This window comes from Mycteria americana, chromosome 18 (assembly GCF_035582795.1).
Source record: "Mycteria americana isolate JAX WOST 10 ecotype Jacksonville Zoo and Gardens chromosome 18, USCA_MyAme_1.0, whole genome shotgun sequence".
NCBI lineage: Eukaryota > Metazoa > Chordata > Aves > Ciconiiformes > Ciconiidae > Mycteria > Mycteria americana.
This window is the reverse complement of record NC_134382.1, coordinates 11,425,239-11,437,297: the sequence shown is the minus strand read 5'-3', so window position 1 is coordinate 11,437,297 and position 12,059 is coordinate 11,425,239. Positions and strand designations below refer to the sequence as shown.

Genomic DNA, 12,059 nt, shown 5'->3' with positions numbered 1-12,059 from the left:
AACTGGATGCTCAATAGCAAGTGGGAAGCGCGGGTGGTTCAGTCACCCTCAGAGAGGGCCAGCGGGACCGACTCTTGTGAAGCCGCTCAGAGGGAGACTTCTGCGACTCCTGTTTACAGCTAAAGCGGCTTTTCCGTACAGCCACCTGAAGTTCAAGGCTGCTCACACGCGGCAGGACGGTGCCGAGGCCAGCTCCCTCGGACCGTTCTCCTAAGCCACCCCCGCGGCACTCGCCTCTCGTGAAGCGCAGACCGCGCTAGGAGTTCTTGCCTTTGACGACGTTAATCAGGACGAAGCTGCTGCCACCGGCCTGCTCCCCTCCGCAAGACTCCCAAATTTCCGCTCTGACTCGCTCAGTTCTGGAACGGCGTGCAGCGTAACGGAAGCGCGAAGGGGCTCGGCCCCAGCTCTGCTTCGGTTCAGCCGGTACCGACAGCCCAGCCGAGCGAACAGCCCCGCGCCCCGGCAGCAGCGAGCACAGCCGCGCCTGCCCGAACCCCGGGTCCCCCGGCCGCCGGGCCCCTCCTCCCCCCGCGGCCCGGGCCGCCGTCCCGCCCGGAGCGGTACCGGCCGGCGGACCGGCGGCCGCCCCGCGCCGCCAGGTGGCGCCAGCGGATAAGGAACGGGCGGCGACGGCCGGGGAGCGGCGGGAGCGGCCGCGGGCCCCGCACGCCCCCTTTGGCGTTTGAACTTCTGTTCTGCACGAAGCCCGCGGGGCGGTGGGGGAACGTTCTCCACGAGCACGGCGCGCGAGGATCCCAGCGCTTCGGCTCTGCCCGCGGCCGGGATCCACAGGTCTCGCAGGGCAGCCAGAGGCCACCCTAGCCCCCTGGACAACCCTTACTGGTTTTTAAAGTCTTGGGTGGAACTGCCAGGAAGAGGCCCGCCGCCTGAGTAGATGCTCCAGGATCGAGCCCAACAGCTACTGCAGCCAAGTGCCAAGAGGGAAGATAAAATACTAAGGAAGAACAGAACAGAGAGGCCAGTGTTCCCACGGCATCCTCAGAGAGGTTCTGTAACTGCTGCATCTGGTTTAATATCCAACTTTTAGGGGGACAGGATACTATTTGGTTTAGCTTTCCTCAAGTTAATTTCCATTACTGCTAACAGTCCGGTTCATACTGGATTGCTATCAACACTCAATTTCAGCCAGCAGGATTATTTCACTGCGATATCTCCAAATGCAGTTGAAAGACTGCCCAAAGCACCAGCGGAAGACGGTTGCTAATCTTGTTCTTTTGGCAAAGTGGAACTTTCTACAGTAGGTAAAACTCACCCGCGAGGGAAGCCACATTTCCTAAGGAGTGGCCCCTATAGACATGGGAACAAGCTCCCCTGGGACATAAATGTCAGTACAGATCTAAGAGGGAGAGGAAACCCCAATTCTTGCATGTGACCCACGTTTAGAGGACCGCACTTGCGGCAACGAAAGGGTTAGGAGATGCATCTTGGTGCAAAGATGAGAAATGGAGCAGGTGGCTGATGCTGGCCATGCAGCTGATGTGAATGGGAGGTACTCAAAGTCCGAGAGGCTGGTGGGATATAAGAACCTATCTAGCACCTACTATAGTATTCTCTTTTTAATAAAAAAACACGGCCACTTATAGTAACATGTAGGTACTATTCCAGCAAGACTGGACATCGGCATTACTAAAACCAAACTCTTTTTAAAAAAATCTATGTTACTTTTTACATGGAGGTCAGTTGGAACTAAGCTGGCAAGCTTCAGTTTCCATTGAAGGTCACTCTGTAGCTCTGACAAACCGGTTGGGGAATGGTAAAAATCATCCCATGTAGCATTTTTGTACAACTGATCTTTTAAGATTAAATATAAAAAGACCCTTAAACACAATTACAGAAATTGAATATAAATTTAAGTCAAGATAAAAATACCCAACAACTCAATTCTTCAAACCCTATTAATGCCGATTACTGCTATTTAAACTTCATTCTGGGCTACAAACGTTTAATGCCCTCTCCAGTTGCAACAACACAGGGATGCAGTTTCAGGTCACCTCCAAGAGCCCCAGATTGTTTCATTTACACAGACAGAACAGAGAGAACTGGTGACGCCAGGGAGAGGCAAGAGCTGCCTATGCCCAAAGGTATTAAGTCTGACGGGTGCCACGTGAAACCTCCAGTTTCCCCAGCTGTGGCTGCGTGCAGGCAGCACGAGCAGGAGCAATCAGTTTCCAAGCAGCAGAGGAATGAAAAAAGCTTTTTTCCGAAAGAAAGACAGCTCTTAATTATAGTGGACCTGAAACTAGGATTGCAACGTAGCACCAGCTGTGAGTTTATAACTCATACTTTGCCAGCTGAGGGATGAGAAAGCCAAAAGGGGATGATTTGGAGAAACCCCCAACATGAGCTGGCCCACAATTTGCTGATCATATGGAGTTTATATACAGAATTCTGCTGTGCTGGATTCTGCCACTGCATTTTGCTTTTACCACCAGATGCCTCTAAGGACATCTGCTAATCTGCTCAGAGAAATCTCAAAGCGAGACTATAACAGGGCACAAGGGGGGGGGGGGGGAATTGAAAGCAATGCCAAATTGAGGCCCATTCTTCATACCAGCCATCCTGAAATGACTTACAGGTGTCCCAGACCACGTTCCTGCAGAATTTTCGTATTCTCGCTATTCATTTTGCACAAATGTCCCGAAAGGTTGAATTCGTACAGAAGCAACAGACACAATGACACTTTTGATTCAACCAGTCACGTCACTGCCGACAGTCAGGTTATCACACGTCTGCCATCAGCAGCAGGATGTTTCAGTGGAGGCTTTACAGCCCTCCCTGCACTCCCTGACCATGCTTACACCTCTAAGACAAGGCGCCCCGTCTCCTAGCCTGGAAGGAGACAGGAATCATCCTGCTGGAGGTCATGAATAGTGTATCCAGCCCTTCCAGGCTTGTCTGCTTCAGTCTCAAGGACTGCCAAACTGAGGTCTCACAAGCCAACAGTGATAGTCCAGACAGGACAATCAGGAGGTCATGGATGTCCCAGTGTCAAGGCAGGCAACAAATAGACCAGAACTAAACCAAAAATCCAAAGCCATGAAAACTGAAGTCAGGCTGATTAATTAATTATTTATGATCTCAACTCAGTTGAAGATGTTGAAAAAAAACCCCAAATTCTCAGAGCATCCACAGTGAGTATTTACCTTTCATAGATGTTCAGATGGGTTAATTTCAGTCTCTTAATTAGTTCACAGATCAGCTGTATTAGAACAAGTTAATGGTGTTTCCATAAAGCTCTCAGAGCTGTACGGCCACCCCGAAAAGGTATTTTTTTTCATCCATAACCACTGGGGCAAGTAAGTCACAGCATTAGGAAAAAACACCTCTGAAGCCAGTCAAGAAGCTCTGGGTTCGCAGAGGTCTTCAAGACCAGGACAGGAGGAGCCACCCCTCAGCAGCCCAGACCTCAACGCACTGCTCTGCTCACAGAGGTGACGCAGTCCGGTACCAGGAGCCTGTGCCTGTCCGGAACGCCTGCCGAACACTTGCTGAAGCCTGGACTGACTTTGGGATGATGCAGCGGGGAAGGAAAAGGGAGCTGAGTGAGTTACGGATGCAAGAAACATGAGCAAACTCCCTGCTCATCCCAGTCAGGGTCTCTCTGCATTTCAGGAAAAACAGTTTGATGTATTTGTCTGGCTCGGACTCTCAGACCGATGCCTCTCTCCCTGCCAGCCATCTGCCACATCACTTTTAGTTCTCCAGGCACACATGGCCAAGAGAACATGCTCCCAGCCTTTGGCTGCCACACCACTGACTCTCTGCTATCCTAGATTCTGATATAAAAGCTTTAATACCTGACAGAGGTCAAAAGCTTTAATACCTGACTCCGGTCCAGGCTGAGTAGGACTTGAACAAACAGCACTTGTTCTCAGTGAGTCAAGAACTGGACGCTGTCACTAGCCTCTGACCAGGAGGAGGCATTTTCCCCAAAGGTAGAACTAGCATCAGCTTCTCCTCCTAATTCTGAATGACACTAATGGTCTGAAACAGGATGCAAAAACCTTCCTGCAGGTACAGCATTTGGCCTCAGACCTCCATGCACACCCCGGCTACATCATCACTAACTTGTCTTAAATGTGAAATTCTTATGAAAAATGGCAACCAAGAAAACAAAAGTATCAACAAAAACCTCACACAGCTTCCAAGTCCAGAGGAATAAAACTATCTGAACTGCAACACAGAACAGGTAAAAGGGTGAGACTGTCACTTCACCAGCAACACCATGCACAACGCTTTGATTAAGTCATTGACAAATCTGCTTTAGGGCAGAGAAATTTGGAAACATCAGGCAATCAAACTGTGAAGTCTGTGAAAGAATGTGATTAATGCAAAAATGTGATGAAACTAATGTGCTTGGCTCCAGAATTCCATGGCACACCCAATACTGGAACCAAATCTGATGGCTTCTTGGGCAAGCAGTGCCCCTCCGTGTTCCCCGAACACGGTTATCTGTGTCTTCTTTGTTTTCTAGGTCTTATCAGAATCTAAAGCTTTTATTTTAGCTACATTTCTAAGGATGTGTTTCCCAGGATATGTACCCATAAACAGAGATGTGTACATGCACATATACTCTGAATAATTGGGCAGAATTTCACTCTTCCCTCCTGAGACATAAAAGAGCCGAGCGTTACTAAATTTACGGTGAGTTCGTTGTAGTTTTCAACATAATTTTCTTGATGCACTGCAGATTTTTTAGCAGGCTACCACTTCCTCTCCTGTTTAATGTTAAGGTACTTGTCCAGTCTCAGCTAAACCTTCAACATCTTGGATTTCTGTCTAAGGTTATCAGTCCCAGGGGCAATATTCTGTTTAGCAAATGTGTCATTTTCTCTCTTCTCTTCTGCTTGTCTTCTGCCCTCCAACTTTGTGTGGAAAAGGAATACATGGGCCTGCAGAGCTCGGGATGCAACAAAGGAGCGGTGCAAACTTAGATTACTAATGCTGCGGTCAGCTTGAGACTGATCTTTCACTGGTGGTTGAGACACATGAGAACGTACTTCATGGCCGTGACCTCTAATTACGGAAAGCCGGGCACGACACCAGCATCCAACTGGGGGCAGGGGTGAGGGAGAAAAGCAGACCTGGTATTTGTTGACTCAGATGCAAGCACCTAGAGTTGGTATTGTGGCTCCTGCAGTTAATTTTCTCTTGCTTACAGACCCACATTATGCCTAAGCTTTCTTTGATTGCAAAAAGATGTTTGTGTACACATTGCGACATATTCTCCAGAGGAAGACATACAATATAACTGTGACGTGAAAGAAAATACAGTTCAGGGCAGATGCAGAGAACTCCACAGAGCTGCCTGTTTGCAGAGCAAACTTCCCAATCACTCTGCGCATCTAAGCAGCCTTCCCTTTAGACTGCAAAGTTTAGAACAGTAGTCAACGATACCCACCCTGAAACACCCAGCTCCACGGAGTCCATCTGTAAACAACAGCAACCCACACAAACACGGAGTGCCCTTCGGGGAAACCTCCCTGCCAATACTGCAAAGGCTCTTTGCAACCGAGTAGGTGCCTACAAACGGCGCTTGAAAATGCAAGACCATAGGTACAATTTTTTCACAGTGCATGGAGCAGACCTTTTTTGGGATATGACCTTTTTGGGGACAGTCTGGGCAGCTCTCATACTATGCATCCCAGAAGTGTTGAACGTGCAGAAGAAAGTGCATGCAGATGTAAGTTGAGTTTGACGGTGACAAATGACTCCTTCGCAGGGAAGGCTGGTGGCAGTGAGAGACAGCGTACTCTGAATTAGCCCTTCGTAAAGCAAAAGAGCAAAAAAGCCTCCAAATACTCACACATCGGTTTGAGCTGTCCGATGAGTTCCTCTTTTGTCCACTTTGCCCATTCCTTCTTGTCTGTGTTTATTGAGCACAAGATGGGGCCGCATGGTTTCCCGCAGTCCTCGATGGCAGGGACATTCAGGTAGTGCACCAACACGATGTCTGGGTTCTGTGGGGAGAGCAGAGCAAAAGTTATGTCATTGGGCCTCTTCCCTCCGCTCAGGGCTCTCTGCATTTACCTTCCTAATTAAAACTATGACAGAAAGCATCGTAATTAGATCCCAGTACGTACCAGATTTCCCCGAGATCAGAGCTGTTCTTTAAAAGAGGTGCCAAAAGACAAGGCATGACAGTTTGCATGCAGCTTCCCCCCACCCTGCGCGCCCTTTGCTTGCAAATCTCCTGCTCCCCTTGTGTGCTCAGGGTGAACCTTTTTCCAACACATACAACACTGAATACTTGCAAGAGTCCGGCAAACACCAGTTGTAACAACCACCAGGTAATCTGCTCTGGTTTAAGGGACCTGCGGTCTGTTTGATCCAATGCTTTCATCAGTTCTGGTCCACATCGGGCTATTTTGAATATACAGAAATTCACCCAAGAACATCAGTACCAGCCACGCTTTACGTACGGCGGCAGAAAGAGGGAGGGAAGAGCCAAGGAGGCTCACAGACGGTGTTACAGAGTGCCCCAAGGACAGGCTCTTTTCAGACAAGCCCGAAATTTCTTGTCTTTTGAAGATCTTGCAGCTTCGCAATGAAAACAGTGAGCTGCAGAAGGTCGGGACTGGAAGAGACCTTGTCCTTTGCAGAACTGCTGCAGAACAACTGCAAGGCGCTCGCTCCCGCAGGGCTGTTTAATGCTCCCCTCTCTCCCCGTGCACCTTCCTACAGGGGCTGAGAGAGGGGATGCAACACCGCTTTGACGCACTGCAGCGCCGTCCCACTGACACAGGCGTTTCAAGTAGGGAGCTGAGCAGCCTGTTACCACCCTGCGAGTAAATGAATCATCTTAGCAACAGCAACAGCAACAACTCTGCTAGTTTCCCAAAGGCATCCCAGGGAGATTGTACAATAGATAATAACAAGATTGAGAAGCTGATTTCTTTCCCTTAAGTCATTTACTCCTAAGTTCACAAACTTTAACGACTGCTTTGGAATTATTTATAAAAATAAATAGGATAATGGTGTAATTAAAACTCTAATGTTTCATTAATGCTGTTAGAGCCCTAGTTCTGAGTGGGAGAGGGAACACAAGCCATCATTTGTTTGCAAAGGTTGTGCTAATGGGAGCACTTGCTTATGAAACCCGCAGAGGGCTGGAGCAGTACATGGACACCCGCACCAAGGAAAGACCAGCGGAAGGTAACTTCTGACAGGCAAAACAGAGCACTGAGGCCAGGCGTGGCGTACCGGACAGCGGCTCCTGGACCCAGCCCGGCGCAGGGGCAAGAGCAGGGCAGCATTCACCGCTGCTGGGTGGGGGGGTGACCACGCGCCCCGTTGTGCACCCTGCGTGCGGGGAGCATCCTGCACGTCCCAGAGATGAGGGGGCAGCTGGTCGCATCTCCCAGCTCCTCGAGGCTTGGCAAGACAGTGCTGGCAGCTGAAAGACCACCCCTTCACCTGGTGACCGTGTACAGCAACACGACAAGCTCAGCAGCCCCACAGAGCGTGCCCTCCCTCCGTCTGCACCCCCCTTTGCATGCAGGTACCCAGCAGGGCTCCAGTACCCAGATGCGTCCCTCTGTCTGGAGGAGAAGCTCTCTCAAGTTAGGAAGACATGCAAGCAGGAACTTGCATTTTTCCCCTTTATTGATGAAAACTGCAAGTGGGAGATTTTCAGTGAAGATTCTGCTAGATTGCAGTATCAAATTCTTGCAGCCTATGTTAAGAAGAGTTCTATTAGCACAGGGAAGAGGCAAGAAAACCTAGTAAGAAACTGCTAACAACTTGTTTTGGAGCAGTTTTGGAAAGTGCTAAAGCAAAGAAAACCACCGGCTCTTCTATTCCCGAGATTCTCCTGGAGACAAACAATTGGACCTTTTATGTTCAATTTCTACATGTTCAAAACCTTCCGTTTCACAGGGCACATCATCTGCCCCAGACGAAAGACAGCCAGAGGAGGACACATTAAAACACCGTATCCTCTCTTTCCACACTGCAGTGCAAATCCTCAGGTCACCACATGAAATGGAGCCATGTTTCGCTTTCAACCTTCCTGTTTTACCCTTTAAAGGTGACTGAGGTGACAGCCGGGGCCTCCCGGGGAATTAACGGGGTGGGCTGAGCCACTTCCAACACGAGGGGATGGGGCTGCTCGGGACTGGGGAGGTGATGAAGGGGAGGTCTGAAACATTACGGTCCTCATGCATAATTCAGAAAAGATTCAGATAATAAAAATGATTACCTATACACCCAAATAGTCTCCATCAGCTAATTTAATGTAATTAGTGATTTAGATGATGAAGTAATAAAAAGTAATATGCTTCAGAGATTTCGTGTAAAGACACCTTTTGCTCTCAGAGAAGTTTCAGAGAAGAGAGCAAGGACACGCTGCCGCCGCGGCACTGGGCGACTTGGCAGTTCTGCAGATGCCTCTTCCTTTGTTTCGGATAACCTGTATTTTTCACAGCCCGATAATGCCTGTTTGTCACCAGGCAAGTCAGGACGATGGGGCTTCCTGGCTTCATTACAGCAGAAGCAAGTGGACCTCAGCAGTGGGTTGGCACTAGAATTTATACTTTTTATATAAAAAAGCATATAAAATAAACACAAAACCAACAGGTTTGTCCCTTATGTCTACATCTAAAAGTTGACCTCGGATTGGCAAGTCTCATGAATGCCAATCTACCTAGTAAACTGAAATGTTTTGACACAAATTAAGAGAATACATATGTTTTGGAAAACTCTAGATCAGCAGAGAATCACTATTTCTTTGTGGAGACCTACCAGCAGAACGAGAGAGATATGAAAGACTAAAAGAAAAATTACAAAGGTAACTTCCATGCCGGAAACGCGCCAGCAGACCAGACACGCCACAGCAGCAGCCCTTCCCCTGCACGGCAGGGCGGTCCTACAGGGAGCCCTGGACTGGGCTGCAGATGGCTCTGGAAGCGTTCCGCTCGGAAAACCGCCCGTAATTTCAACACCCAGAGCCTCGGCAGAGCTGCTCCGCTTCCCGCGCATCTGAGTCAAAGCTGCTGCCATCTGTCCCTGACCTGGGCAAGTCTCCTTGGCATGCTGCACCAGAGGCATCTAGTCCGCCTCCTCAGCAGAGTCTCCTTCGGGTGGTGAAGGAATTTGTTCCAGTGTCCCTGGTGCTGTAGGGTAAACAAGAGATGGCGCAAGAAGCGGTTAAAAAAACCCACAAAAAGCTGTTAGTTTTGATCAAGAAAAATGCAGCTGCAACATCTGTCTGACTCTTGTTTGCAGCTTCATCAGCACTAAGTGGTCAATAAATCAGACTGGCATGGTGTTACGTTTCTTCCATGGCTTAACCATTAATCTAGTGCCAGTTCCCATGAAAAATGAAGGAGAAAAGCTACGTGATAGTGAAAATGTATACATTATCCAGAAAGTAATAATAGCACGTAATGGCGCTGCAGACCTCCCTCCCAGCATGATTGCTGGAGCAGCGATGCAGCCTCCCTGCGCTACCCACTCCATGCTATTTAAATTAACCAAGTAAATCAGCTATTGTTTGTTCCACCAGCCCACTCCATGTTTGTATTTTTCACATTAGCAGAAACACAAAGCTGAAACAAGCCGGGCTGCTCCAGCTCCCCAGTTCTGGCGGCAGGGAGGGCAGCCTGCGAAGGGCTGATTAATGCTCGGACGAAGGAATGGCAGGTACCACCAGCACTCCGAGCCGGCAGGGCCGCGAGGGAAACCTTTCTCATTTCAGCAACCGCTTTCTGCTCGCTCGTTACTACCCAAAGCCAGTCCCCCCTGCAAGGGGAGGTCTCCCTTCTCAGGCAGAGAAGGATAATCACAAAAACCTCTCTCTTCTTGCTGTCCCCATCCCAAAGCATGCTTTTTTTATTCTTTTTTTTTTTTTTTTTTTTAAGCAAAAATCAAAAGCCATTTCTGGCCAGCTTTCAGCTGCTCAGCAATAGCAACCAGCTCGAGGCTAAATCTCACTGGCAGGGGCTTCCAAATCACCAATGACCACAGCTAAAGATACTTTATTTGGAAAAATACCTCTGAGCTGAAAGTTTTGCATTTGTGCTGCCTGCTGGAAGGACAAAAGGAAATAAATCATCCTCAGGGACAATAAGCATCGGTGAATTTAATCCCAGCCACCCTGCATGGAAATTACCCCCAAATGCAGCCCTGGGAGCAACAGCCATTAGCTCTGCTCCGCTGTACAGCCAGTCGCCCTGGCTTTCGCTGGATACCTGTGTTGTTTCTGTTACGTCAAACTTGCAAAGTACTATGCATTATTAAAAGCGTGGAGAGGTGAAACCAGCCTTTTCTGGCCCTAATGGCTAAACCACGAAGGAAAAGGGTAGAAGGAGCAGAGGAGCATGGCAGGGGGATGCAGAGGCAGCTCCTGTGCCCTCCTCCCTCCCCCTTCACCCCCAAAATTATAAAAGGGTTTTTTCTTTTCTAATAGCTATTCAGTTATGAGATTTACTTTGTATTCCTCAAGCCATCCAAAAGGTTGAAAAGGAATCTCAGCTTTCTGGGAACATAATTCACATCCATTGCTGTGGGGTGACTGGATTAATACCTAACAGATTATCACCCAGAAAAAGATAATACAAAAAGGTTTCCGCGGTTTTGAGAGGCTGCCATTACATGATGTTTCAGCACCCACAGGTAACTCAGAGACAGGTACTCGGAGCGTCCAAGTATCATCTACGTATTATCTAAAAACAAACCAGGGAATGAAACCATTCCCAGACATACGGAGGTGCAGATGACAGATTCTTCTCCTATTTATAGCAGTGTCTATCTGGAGGGTTTCCTCTAGATTTCTGATGGTTTGAGAGTGGAGCCTGGGGTACCTGAAGTACAAGGCACAAATACACAACACGGACACAGAAGTAGGAGGATTTTTTTCTTTCCAGAGACTAAATGCTAGCTTTGGACAAGATTACTGGTTTGAATCCCAGCAATTTCTTTATCTTTGAACTGATTTCTAATTGAGGTCATGCCTCAGAAGTCAACCTTGCAGCTGATACATTAGAATATATTAGTCTTTCACAGTAACAGCAAAACCCCAAAAAGTCTAACACTGACTTTGAACGCACAACCCCGTGCCTTAAGTTATCTTGAGGTAGGCATGTTTAATTAGGGAGAATGAGACAATTAACACACACACAGCCCAGCCCTGGCACCCCAGAGCAGCAGCGCTGGAGCACCTGGAGGAGAGGGGAACCCCAGAGCCGGATGCAAAAGTAGAACTCGTGCTGCAGAGCAGGACCCCTTTTGCTGGGAAATCCATTTTAGCCTGTACAGCTCTCCAAATTAATCTTATAGCCTATGCCTGCAGCTGCATGAAGGAGCCGGTGGAACTTATTCCCCTCCAAAAGCTTCCTCTGGAGGAAGAGGACACCTGGGGTCAGCCAGGCAGAGAGAGACATCGGTGCATAGATGGTTTTAAACCTGGTTAAATCAGCATCCTCATATGCACTGGCTCAGGAGCGGTCGCTAACTGTCATTGTCCTTGCCTGGGCACAAGAGTGGCAGGTCCCCTCTGGGGCGGTGGCCGTCCCCTCCATCGCCACATCCTGGCCACGTCTGCAGTCGCAGGATTTACACCCTATGGATACCACAGGTGTCTCCAAAGGTCAGTCAGCCCACAACTCCAAAACACAGTCATTTTCCCATTTTTTTCAGCCCAGAGCCTTTTGAGATTGTTTGTTTGTTTAGACCCACTGATTTTTGGGACAAGAGACTGGCAACAGGCCGATACAGCTCCACATACCACAAACAAGGGAACAACGAATTGTGAAGGGCTTGCAAAGCTAAAAAGTGATTTTGACCCTCGTGTAATTATAAGAGTGAGATTTCCTGCAATTGTTTTAGAGAGAATCAAGATTTAATACAGCTGTACGCTTTATAATGTGTTCCCCAGTTCCTCTTCAATACTTTGGTAAGGGAAGATAAAGTGTAATCAGGAAAGTAATTGTACTCTGTTCTATATTTCATAGAATCATAGATTGGTTTGGGGTGGAAGGGACCTTAAAGATCATCTAGTTCCAACCCCCCGCCATGTCTCAAAAGAATGACTAGGG

At 48.4% G+C, this 12,059-nt stretch overlaps 1 protein-coding gene across 6 annotated transcripts in view; it reads right to left on the bottom strand.

Moving 5' to 3' along the window:
- Positions 1-12,059, bottom strand: part of CAMTA1 (calmodulin binding transcription activator 1) — a 330,409-nt gene that overhangs the window by 58,521 nt on the left and 259,829 nt on the right. For all 6 annotated transcript variants that reach the window (XM_075520680.1, XM_075520673.1, XM_075520674.1 and 3 more), the window contains one exon: positions 5,831-5,984. In XM_075520680.1, the coding sequence (XP_075376795.1) occupies positions 5,831-5,984 (154 nt within the window). The remainder of the gene's footprint in view (positions 1-5,830; positions 5,985-12,059) is intronic.